This window comes from Mustelus asterias, chromosome 6, assembly GCF_964213995.1.
Source record: "Mustelus asterias chromosome 6, sMusAst1.hap1.1, whole genome shotgun sequence".
NCBI classification, from domain to species: Eukaryota; Metazoa; Chordata; class Chondrichthyes; order Carcharhiniformes; family Triakidae; genus Mustelus; species Mustelus asterias.
The window spans coordinates 8,321,900-8,334,313 of record NC_135806.1 but is presented as its reverse complement, the minus strand read 5'-3'; the positions used below and the strand labels follow the sequence as shown (position 1 = coordinate 8,334,313).

At 42.2% G+C, this 12,414-nt stretch overlaps 1 protein-coding gene across 1 annotated transcript in view; it reads left to right on the top strand.

Annotated features, from left to right (window-relative positions):
- smc2 (structural maintenance of chromosomes 2) overlaps window positions 1-12,414 on the top strand; it is a 43,916-nt gene that overhangs the window by 30,642 nt on the left and 860 nt on the right. The window contains exons 20-23 of the mRNA XM_078215322.1: window positions 4,332-4,532; window positions 5,560-5,676; window positions 7,182-7,342; window positions 11,092-11,239. Coding sequence (XP_078071448.1) covers window positions 4,332-4,532; window positions 5,560-5,676; window positions 7,182-7,342; window positions 11,092-11,239 — 627 coding nt within the window. The remainder of the gene's footprint in view (window positions 1-4,331; window positions 4,533-5,559; window positions 5,677-7,181; window positions 7,343-11,091; window positions 11,240-12,414) is intronic.

The window sequence follows — 12,414 nt, the reverse complement described above, 5'->3', positions numbered from 1 at the left end:
TCCTGTAAGGATGAAGGATAAGTATGGCAAGTTTTGGGAACCTTGGATAACGAGAGATATTGTGAGCCTAGTCAAAGAGAAAAAGGGAGCATTTGTCAAAGCTAGGAGGCTGGGAACACACGAAGAAGGGTGGAATACAAGGAAAGTAGAAAGAAACTTAAGCAAGAAGTAAGAAGGGCTAAAAGGGGTCATGAAAAAGCATTGGCCAGCAGGATTAAGGAAAATCCCAAGGCTTTATGTGTATATGTATGTATACACATATGTATGTATATATATACTGGCTACAGGGGAGGTCCCAGAGGATTGGAGAATACCCAATATTGTTCCTTTGTTTAAGAAGGGTAGCAAGAATAATCCAGGTAATTATAGGCCGGTGAGCCTTACATCAGTGGTAGGGAAATTATTGGAGAGGATTCTTCGAGACAGGATTTATTCCCACTAGAAATAAGTGGACGTATTTGTGAGAGGCAACATGGTTTTGTGAAGGGGAGGTCGTGTCTCATGAACTTGATCGAGTTTTTCGAGGAAGTGACGAAGATGATTGAGGGTAGGGCAGTGGATGTTGTCTACATAGACTTCAGTAAGGCCTTTGACAAGGTCTCTCTTGGCAAACCGGTGCAGAAGGTGAAGTCACATGGGATCAGAGGTGAGCTGGCAAGGTGGATACAAAACTGGCTCGGTCAAAGAAGACAGAGGGTAGCAGTGAAAGGGTGCGTTTCTGAATGGAGGGCTGTGACAAGTGGCATTCCTCAGGGATCAGTGCTGGGACCTTTGCTGTTTGTAATATATATAAATGATTTGGAGGAAAATGTAACTGGATTGATTAGTAAGTTTGCGAACGACACAAAGGTTGGTGGATTTGCGGATAGCGATGAGGACCATCAGAGGATACAGCAGGATATAGATCAGTTGGAGACTTGGGCGGAGAGATGGCAGATGGAGTTTAATCCGGACCAATGTGAGGTAATGCATTTTGGAAAGTCTAATACAGATAGGAAATATACAGTAAATGGCAGAACCCTTAGGAGTATTGATAGGTAAAGGGGTCTGGGTGTACAGGTACACAGGTCACTGAAAGTGGCAATGCAGGTGGAGAAGGTAGTCAAGGCATACGGCATGCTTGCCTTCATCAGCCAGGGTATTGAGTTTAAAAATTGGCAAGTCATTTATAGAACTGCTTTATAGAACCTTAGTGAGGCCGCACTTGGAATATAGAACATAGAACAGTATAGCACAGAACAGGCCCTTCAGCCCACGATGTTGTGCCGAGCTTTATCTGAAACCAAGATCAAGCTATCCCACTCCCTATCATCCTGGTGTGCTCCATGTGCCTATCCAATAACCGCTTAAATGTTCCTAAAGTGTCTGACTCCACTATCACTGCAGGCAGTCCATTCCACACCCCAACCACTCTCTGCGTAAAGAACCTACCTCTGATATCCTTCCTATATCTCCCACCACGAACCCTATAGTTATGCCCCCTTGTAATAGCTCCATTCACCCGAGGAAATAGTCTTTGAACGTCCACTTTATCTATCCCCTTCATCATTTTATAAACCTCTATTAAGTCTCCCCTCAGCCTCCTCCGCTCCAGAGAGAACAGCCCTAGCTCCCTCAACCTTTCCTCATAAGACCTACTCTCCAAACCAGGCAGCATCCTGGTAAATCTCCTCTGCACTCTTTCCAGCGCTTCCACATCCTTCTTATAGTGAGGTGACCAGAACTGCACACAATATTCCAAATGTAGTCTCACCAAGGTCCTGTACAGTTGCAGCATAATCCCACAGCTCTTAAACTCCAACCCCCTGTTAATAAAAGCTAACACACTATAGGCCTTCTTCACAGCTCTATCCACTTGAGTGGCAACCTTTAGAGATCTGGGGATATGGACCCCAAGATCTCCCTGTTCCTCCACAATCTTCAGAACCCTACCTTTGACCCTGTAATCCACATTTAAATTAGTCCTACCAAAATGAATCACCTCACATTTATCAGGGTTAAACTCCATTTGCCATTTTTCAGCCCAGCTTTGCATCCTATCTATGTCTCTTTGCAGCCTACAACAGCCCTCCACCTCATCCACTACTCCACCAATCTTGGTGTCATCAGCAAATTTACTGATCCACCCTTCAGCCCCCAGAAGTGTTCACTTCTGGTCGCCACGCTACCAGAAAGATGTGGAGGCTTTGGAGAGGGTACAGAAAAGATTTACCAGGATGTTGCCTGGTATGGAGGGCATTAGCTATGAGGAGAGGTTGGAAAAACTTGGTTTGTTCTCACTGGAGCGATGGAGATTGAGGGGAGATCTGATAGAAGTCTACAAGATTGAGAGACATGGACAGAGTGGATAGTCAGAAGCTTTTTCCCAGGGTGGAAGAGTCAATTACTAGGGGGCATAGGTTTAAGGTGCAAGGGGCAATATTTAAAAGAAATGTACGAGGCAGATTTTTTACACAGAGTGGTGGGTGCCTGGAATTCGTTGCCAGGGGAGGTCGTGGAAGCGGATACGGTAGTGACTTTTAAGGTGCGTCTTGACAAGTACATGAATGAGATGGGAATAGAGGGATATGGTCCCCGGAAGGGTAGGGGGTTTTAGTTAAGTCGGGCAGCATGGTAGGTGCAGGCTTGGAGGGCCAAAGGGCCTGTTCCTCTGCTGTAATTTTCTTTGTTCTTTGAACATGGTGACCAAAATTGTACAGTGATTTGAATATCACCTATTCAATATCGCTTTGTAAACTATTATTATTCCAACAATCTATCTTACTTAATTTTCCACATTGAAGGTGACAAGTTTGCTGTCATTGTCTGTTTCCTATCCAAGTCTTTACTGTTAATTTACAGCCACACAAAACTTAATTGTTACCTGACTACCCAATTCCAAAGCAGATCCAAATTTATGGCCAATTGTTTAACCGCATCCTGTACCCTACCGGTCTCTCTCCACTGGAATGGAAATAGTTGAATGGATTTCTACATTAAAGTTATTTATATAGATCAGAAAGAGGAGTAGAAATTTAAGCTGGTTGGTGGTGCTCCAGTCAACAACATCCTTCTCTCACCTCCATATCTGACTTTTGCAGCTAGTTTATTTCTATTTTATTCAACCCAAATTGTGGAAATGCAGATGAAAACCAGCATGCCTACATGAAAATTGAAATGAATGAATAATTATAGTGACTTAATAAAATTGTAGTTTCTATTGATATTTAATAATTGTAGGGTTATTAATGTTTTGGAATCAAACTTCTCAATTTTGACCATTTTGCTTTCGGAAACATGCCATTGGCCCGCACCTGTGCTTGCCTCTTCAAAACAGTAATGGAGGACTATCTAACAAGAAGCTACATTTGTATAGCACTCCTTACGCACAAAAGAGGTGACTTGGGATGTTGGCTAGTAAGAGTGTGCTGAGCAAGGAAGACTGCTGGGAGACATGAAGCACAGTCAGAAGGTGGGTGGGAGTGTGGAATGTTGAGCAGTAATCAGGACAGAGGATGTGTTGATAGAGCTGGCAATAGAATTGGAGAACAAGGCCACAGAGGGTTTTTGATGTGAGGACGGCTTCAGTCAATTTGTGGGAGCACTGCGAGCTGATGGAATTTGATGAGGACAGCAGCGGTAAGGTTGCAAACCCAGGTGTGGCTTGTTTGTGGAAAGGGAGGTTGGCTGAGAGAGCATTATAAATGTCTGGTTGTGAATGGATAAGCATGGGTTAGAGTTTCAGAGAAGAGATGGTCGACACTGATCGTGCTGTAGGGATAAAACCGATCAGCTGTGGAGAATGAAGCTTCGCTCAACATCCAAAAATACATCAAATTCTGTCTCCTGATGATGAATGGGGAAGAGGCTGGAGTTAGACGGTGGGAATCAGAGGGTTGTTTGGTCTTGGTGACTGTATACTGAAGGAAGAGCATTTGAAATGGTTATTAACTGGCCTATGGTCAGTGACTGAAGCAATACTAGGTAGACTTGGTTTTGTCCGTGTTTGTGTAACTGCATGCTATAAAGATTTCCCATAGTCTCTGAAAGCTTCTAATGCCTGATTCCCCTTCCCCACCTTCATTAAAATGAGACAAACCCTGGCAGTCCTGGTAGTTTTCTGTAAAATGCAAGGAAAATAATTTCTTAATTAGTACACATGGTGCAAATGAGTACAGAAGGCAAGAACTTGTGCTTGCAAGTATTCACTTTGGGAACTGGTTCTTTCCCACCAAAACTGGAAAATGTATTTTTTCACAAACCCATCTTTAGTAGGATTTGATTAATTAGAAGTTGGAATTGTACTGTTGGTCTTTGCAATAACTCTTATGTCCTATTTAAAACTTGTGCAGGTGACCAAAATGCTGAAAGAATACGAGTGGATTATCTCTGAAAAGCACCTGTTTGGCCAATCCAACACAGTCTATGACTTTGAAGCAAACAATCCTAAAGAAGCAGGCCAGCGGCTCCAAAAGCTACAGGAGAAGAAAGATACACTGGGCAAAACTGTTAACGTGAGAGCGATGAACATGCTCAGCCAGGCGGAGGAGCGGGTAAAACGTTACATTTCAATCTCAAAGAGCACAAAAGAAATAAAGCAAATTCATGGGGCCGATGCTCTGTTCCCTGCAAGTCTCTTTGTGCAGTTGGCAGTGTGAGAACTATTTGTCCTCTGCACTCTTCATACAAGAGCACTTTAAATCATCTTAAATGTAAATAATTTGGGTTCTCTTTGGCATTGCACTTAATCTTGAGCAAATATCCCTGCAACAAAGACCAGACAATGTGGTATTCAATTGCCTATACATTGTAGGAGATTATAGGTGACTTAAGGATGCCTCACATGCAGTGACATTTTGTAAAGTCCTGCCAGTGAAGTGATATGTCATTCTATAAGTATTGGGTATGATTCGCTTGTTCTGCTAATAAAGGGGCATTTCAGTTATTTAAGTACAAGCAGTGATGTGCATGCAGTCCAACATCTGTCCCCTGCAGCTGCTTTACTTATCTAAAATGGTAATTATAGCCATGTTAATAACCATAATTAAGAGCCATGTTTATCCTTAGGTTGAAGGAGTGAACGTTCTGGGGGTTGTTTTACATCGGATCTGTCCCATGGCATTTGGAACAGTTCTGTTTTTGTTTCACTTCCTGCTTTGGCATTCCAGCTGAGTGTTTGTTTTGTTATGAGCAAATAGCCCATGGGACAGAAAGGTTCGCCAGAAACCACTGTAAACAGAACACAGGGGTTTAAGCCTTTAGAGATCTGTCCTACATAATTGCAGCGTGCATGCCTATTAAAATTATAAGTGGGTTCCCTATGAAGTGATTAAGGATTCCATTCACTCCTTCACCTTTAAATGACCACGCAAGTCATTTTCACCCTCACAATGGACAATAATCAACTATGAAGTTAAATTAACATCAGCATCATGGTGGATATTAATTATAAAATAGCTTTGATTAAATCTATAGGTGCCAGTCTTGGACATCCACTTGTACAGTTATACCTTTTTTTTTTACATTAATATGAGAAACATTCATGAAATTTGAGTAGACTTCCTTTATGCTTGTTCACAGTACAATGATTTGATGAAGAAAAAAAGAATAGTTCAAAATGACAAGTCAAAAATTCTTTCAACTATTGAAGAACTGGATAAAAAGAAAAATGAAGCATTGAATGTTGCATGGAAACAGGTAAACACTAATTTATATGTTGAGGGGCGTCGATAGGAAAAAGCTTTCCCCATTGAAGGTTCAATAATCAGGGGGCATAGGTTTAGAGGGGATTTAAGGAAAAATGTTTTCACCCAGAGGGTGGTGGGAATCTGGAACCCGCTACCTGAAAGGTTGGTAGAAGCGGGAACCCTCAACATTTAAGAAGCATTCAGGTAAGCATTTGAAATGCCATAGCATACCAGACTATAGACCAAGTGCTAGAAAATGGGATTAGAATAGATAGGTGCTTGATTGGGCCGAAGGGCCTCTTTCTGTACTGTAAAACTGTTTTTAAAAGTTTTTTTTATTAGTGTCACAAATAGGCTTACATTAACACTGCAATGAAGTCACTGTGAAAATCCCCTAGTCGCCACACTCCTGGCGCCTGTTCGGGTACACTGAGGGAGAATTTAGCATGGCGAATGCACCTTACCAGCACGTCTTTCGGACTGTGGGAGGAAACCGGAACACCCGGAGGAAACCCACACAGGCATGGCGAGAATGTGCAAACTCCACACAGACAGTGACCCAAGCTGGGAATCAAACCCTATGCCACCGTGCCATCTGAATCCTCTGTGAGAAGAAATTTCCCCTCATTTCCATCTTAAATGGGGAGATCGAGATTCTCCCATAATAGAAAACATCATCCCACCATCTACCCTGTCAACCCCTCTCAGAATATTTTCTGTTTCAATAAGATCATCTCTCGTTCTTCTAAATCACAATATTTATGGGTCCAATCTGACCAACCTTCGCCCCAAGGTTCAGTCTAATGAACTTTCTCTGGACTGCTTCCAATGCATAAGTAAGGAAATGAATGGGGACCATCATGCTAAAAGCCTGGGATGAGACAATTGACCCTCCTTTATCAGTTTGGAATAGACAGAGTTGTGGGCTGGGATTCTCCCAGAAACAATTTTAAGTCCCCAATTCGCATGAAAATGGGAGTAACTCCTGGTTTTTTTTAGCGGGATTTTCAGATTGAATGTCTGACATTCTGTGCATCAGAGAACCCTAGCGAGATTCCCTCTGAAAATCAGTGGGCAGTGCCTTTTCTTGCTAGAGAGGCTGGCAGCATAGTGCTGAGTAGGCCACTGCGCCTGTGCTGACTTGTTTGCACCGAGATTGGTGCATGTGCAGCGGTCCTGCACTGGCCTCCTGAGGGCATTGCCAGTTTGCCTCTCAGACAATGCCAGGGGGCCAGGTTGCCTCTACCAGTGGGGGGTTGTGGTACATTTTTCACATCTCTAAACATGTCAAAGGTCAGCTAACTGGCCTTGGACCATGATACTGTCACTGACTTCTGATGTAAAGTTTCTCTAAAGAAGCAGAGTGACTAAATAAATGTGCTTATAGCTTTGTGTCTAAAAATGCACAATTTGATGTGTAGCTAATGGAACAAGTTGATTTTAACTAATGTATCTTGACCCTGGTATATTGGCTGATGTAGTTCCTGTTTTATGAGCTTATCTCATTTAATCTAGGTAAACAAAGATTTTGGCTCCATTTTCTCCACACTGCTTCCTGGAGCTAATGCCATGTTGGTACACCCCGAGGGCAAGACAATTCTAGATGGACTTGAATTCAAAGTAGCCCTTGGAGATGCCTGGAAGGAGAATCTTACTGAGCTTAGTGGTGGTCAAAGGTCTGTTTTTTTTTAATTAAATTTTTGGTTTTAATTACCCTTTGATGTAAATATTTCTTCCTTCTCAATTTTCAGCTGCAGTGCCTTACCACTACTTGCTTTCATCTATACCCTTCAGTTTACCCCTCAGTAATGTGCCATCATTAATTGCTGTCATTTTCACAAGAATGCTTTATAAAAATTTGACACCTACCTAGTGAGAGAGTGGGCTATGAGCAACAACTTGGACCCAATTTTGGGTGGAGTCACATGTACTGCATATCTGCAGCTAGATGAGCAGATCTATGTCCTAGAATTGATGAGATGACATAATTGTGCACAGCTTACACACTCCAATTAACCCTTTACCAATGTTCTTGAACTCTTTTGGACATGTGGAATTTCAGCCTGAACAGTGTTTGCAAATTCCACCATTAGAAAAGCGCTGTCATTTATATGGTGTCTTTCAAAAGGTCTCCAAGTGATTTACAGCAATTTCAAAAGCAAAATACTGCAAATTTTAGAAATCTGAAATAAAAACAAAAGTGCTGGAAATAATCAACAGTTGAGGCAGCAATTAGAAACAGTCAAATTTGCAGCAGTTAATTGCTTTAAGTGCAGTTCTTGTTTTGGAGGGAAACAAGGTAAATGTTTGCACGTAGCACGTTCTTGATCAGAATTTTTTAAAACTATGGCCTTTGCCAATAGAAAACATTGTCCTACCAATACTGATTTGTTTTTAAAAAAAATATAAGAAATCATCCTTCGGAGGTTGGTGCAAGCCTATTTAGTACTACTTTTCCAACTTGGTGACAACAGCTGCTGTTTATGTTCATTGTACAGCTCTTGCAGCTTTGTTATTCAGTTTCCAGTTGACTCTTGCCTTAACCACTGGTCAGTTAGCGTGGAGATTTTCAGGATGTGACTGAGTAGTATTAGTTAGTCCCAAGAAACATGGAGCTTTTTTCAGTCAGGGTGAGTGGAGATTGGGAGCTTGCTTCATTCTGGGGTCCCTTGCTCATGAATTCCTTCTAATGGTGGAATTTGCAAACACTGTTCAGGCTGAAATTCCACATGTCCAAAAGAGTTCAAGAACACTGGTAAAGGGTTAATTGGAGTGTGTAAGCTGTGCTTGGATCATTGCTTGTTGCAAAACACATTCTGCATTCCTAGCATTCTCTCTGTTATTTAATATGTTCAGCAAATTAGGCAGCATCCAGGGAGAGAAAACAAAGCTAAAGCTTCAGATTGATCTCCTCCTTTCATCTATTTCTCTCATCACAGATGCTGCCTAACCTGTTGAGTATTTCCAGCATTTTCTGTTTCCAGAATCTACCGTATTTTGCTTTTGCTTCCATTTCTTTATATTCCCCTCAAAAGAAAATTCGCTTTGTAAAAAAAAAACCCAAAGTAATGCATAAACTAGCCAGTAGTTGCCTTGATTCTGCTCCTACATCCATGTCATCGAGTCATTATGGTATAGAAGGAGACCATTCGGCCCACTGAGTCCCTGCCAGTTCTCTGGAGAAATCCAGTCAGTCCCATTCCCCTCTGAGATAATGAGCAGACAATCTGCTTGGAGTGTTGGCTGAGAAATAAATATTGGCCGGGACACCTGAGCTAACTTGTGTGCTCTTTGTTGAAACTAGGCCATGGGGTCTTTTACAGCTGCTTGAGAGGGTGGGGGTGTAGGGGAGATCAGGTGGGGCTTCTGGTTTAACAACTCGTCTGAAAGATGGTACAAAGGCATTAGGCAGCATGTGTTAGCAGTTCCAGTAATACTTGTTTGAATTTTGCTAACAAATTGGGTCAGACAGTTTAAAAGAAAAATACAGAAAAGGTAAGGTAATGAAGTTGGCAGTTGATATGCACTTGAAAACTACTCTGGTTATAAACGGAGAGCTGAAGATTGAGAGATTGACGCCATCCAGTGGAAAGTAATGCAGATATGAAGTTTATAAGATTATGCTTGTCATCAGGCAGGAATCAGAGCACGTCACATGACCCCCACCAGGCAATTTCTCCATTTCACCCTAAATTAAACACAGTCTAGCATAGAATCTCTGCAGTACAGAAGAAGGCCATTCGGCCTATCGAGTCTGCACAGAGTCTCTAACAGAGCATCTTACCCAGGCCCTCCTCCCCTCCTAACCCTGAGGGTCAATTTAACATGGCCAGTCTACCTAACCTGCACACCTTTGGAGTGATGGAGGAAACCAGAGCACCCGGAGGAAACCCACGTAGACACGGGAAGAAAGTGCAAACTCCACTCAGACAGTGACTTATGGCCGGAATTGAACCTGGGTCCCTGGTGCTGTTGAGGCAGCAGTGCTAACCACTGTGCCACCGTGCTAACCTAGGATAGACTGTTTAGTTTCCAAGTCTTAAAAGGAGGCGTTTGAATGTCAGGTTTTATACACTTGTATATTAATATACATTTGTATATTAAATTGTCTATTTAATTCCAACTTCCTTCCTTAGGATCCTCCTCAATATATCAATAGGCAATGTAAGCCATTGCTGTCATTATTTTATAAACATTCACCTGTGAGCCTCTAAGTCTGTGCTACTCTGGAGTATGGCTGTTTGAGTTTTGTTGGCTAGAAATTATTCTTGCAGCTCTCCTCTGAACCTTTTCCAAGGCCACTATATCACCCACTATTTGAGGGGACCAGATTTTGATTATGCTTGCCTTCAGCCCCTTCATACCTGTATTTGCTTCTGTTAAATTAATTTTTTTTTTAAATTGTCCATTACTTGGTCATATCCATACTTCAAAAATTGATATTTTTTGGACTGATTTGTGAAGAATATTGGGTGCGCTCATGTTAGGTCATAATGTGATTAAAAGACCTTGCACTATTTTAATTGCAACTACTTTGCCTATAATTTTACTCTGATATGGTAATCCAAGCATGTCCTGCCATGTCAAGTTAAAATTATTAAAAGGGCGGCACGGTAGCACAGTGGTTAGCACTGCTGCTTCACAGCTCTAGGGTCCCGGGTTCGATTCCCGGCTCGGGAGACTGTCTGTGTGGAGTTTGCACATTCTCCTCGTGTCTGCGTGGGTTTCCTCCGGGTGCTCCGGTTTCCTCCCACAGTCCAAAGATGTGCGGGTTAGGTTGATTGGCCAGGTTAAAAATTGCCCCTTAGAGTCCTGGGATGCGTAGGTTAGAGGGATTAGCGGGTAAAAAAAAAAGGGATTAGCGTGCAGGGACTGGGTGGGGTTATGGTCGGTGCAGACTCGATGGGCCGAATGGCCTCCTTCTGCACTGTAGGGTTTCTATGATTCTATTCCTGCAAATTAGCAATGCTAAGGATGTCAGGGAGGCAATCTTGAACCAAAGCTCTGCATGTGAGAATAGGAACATTTGGCCCTTCCAGCCTGCTCCACCATTTAGTAAGATCATAGCTGCTCTGTTTGTAGTCTCAATTCCACTTTCCTGTCTGTCCCCATAACCCTCAACTCCCTTGTTGATATTTAAAATCTATCTAGCTCAATTTTGAATAAATTCAATGATGCAGCCTCCACTGCCTTCTGGGCAAGAGAAACCCACAGCCTAGCAACATCCGAGGAAAAAGATAATCTTCGCCTTAAAGCGGAGACCTCTTATCCTTAACTTGTGCCCCCTGGTTCTAGTCTCTCTTCTGATTTGATAGTGAGAAGAAGTTCATTGAGTTAACACTTTATGTTCAAATCTATAGATGTCTGATTCTTTTCATTTAGATTCTGTTACGTTAACTGAATGTTTTATGTTTATATTCTGTAGGTCATTGGTGGCTCTATCTCTGATTCTGGCCATGTTGCTGTTCAAACCTGCTCCAATTTATATTCTGGATGAAGTGGATGCGGCCCTTGACCTCTCTCATACCCAGAACATTGGGCAGATGCTGCGAACACATTTCCGGCACTCTCAGGTATGTTATGAATGTAAAAGAAAAATGAGAGGTGCAGATAAAAGTTTGACTGCCTCATTTAATTTTCAACAATATATTTGAATCTTACAATTTCTACCCCCTTCCTTTCTTCCCTCACTTTTTTTCTCCTCCTCCTTCCACCTGTAGTTGCCTCCCTTACCCTATTTCGCATTCCTTCTTTCCTATTTTCATTTCTCACTGAGGTATAGCTTTTGTATGAGGCTGAGGACACCACTACCCCTGTGATATTTTGAGCTTTGGGGGTCTGTTTAACAATGGGTATATTGCTTTCCTCCAATATTGCATCAAACAGCGATTGTGGAACACTGATCAATAATGGGCCGATTGTCCCTTCTTGATCTAGTGCTAAGGCCAGTTTTAGTGGTCCTATCAACATGTGCTAAGAACAACTAAATGAACACAGGCTCTGGATGAAACATGGAACCTTCCTATATGTCTCTGTTAGTTACTTTAACCATCTTGGCAATTGAGGAACATCTAAACTCTACATTCAGTCGCTGAAGGCGAAGGCCCTAGGTTTGATTCTTATGACTGTTGCATTAAGCAGTCTCGCTGTAAGTACATGATTGTGTTCCATTTGGTTTGAGTATTCCCTACTGCCCGAGGTTCTTATTACTGATTGTCTAGCAAACTGGTGGCAGTGCGCATTGGAATGTGGTCTGAGAAAGTTTCAGACTTGAGTATGGTGTGTCAACAATGAATACCCTGCTAATACTCAGTCATGGTTCACATGTGGCCAGTGCCTGTTTCGTTAAGCTGGCAGAGGGAACTTCTCAACAAACCTCTGCTTTAGAAAAAGGAGCAACTGTGAATGGAATCAAAGTGCTAAGGATTAAGCTGAAAGAGAGCTAGATACCTTATCTGTGTCCAATTAATATAGCACAACAATCGATAAATCCAGCCATGCGTCGAACTGCATAGCCAAAGCAGTAAACATACAAGGCAGAAAAAGTCATGATAAAACTCTAATTTTCTGCTCAGACTGCTACTTGGGTAGAGGGTCTGTTTCTGGTTTCTAAGACGCAAGGGAGATATTTGAGCAATGGTGGCAGTGCTGGAGGAGAGTGAGCAGGTTAATGGTCCCTGTCAAAACTTTGCAATGTGAGGAAAGACTGGAGAAATTTGGACTGCTTTGCTCCAGTGTCAATTTGTCT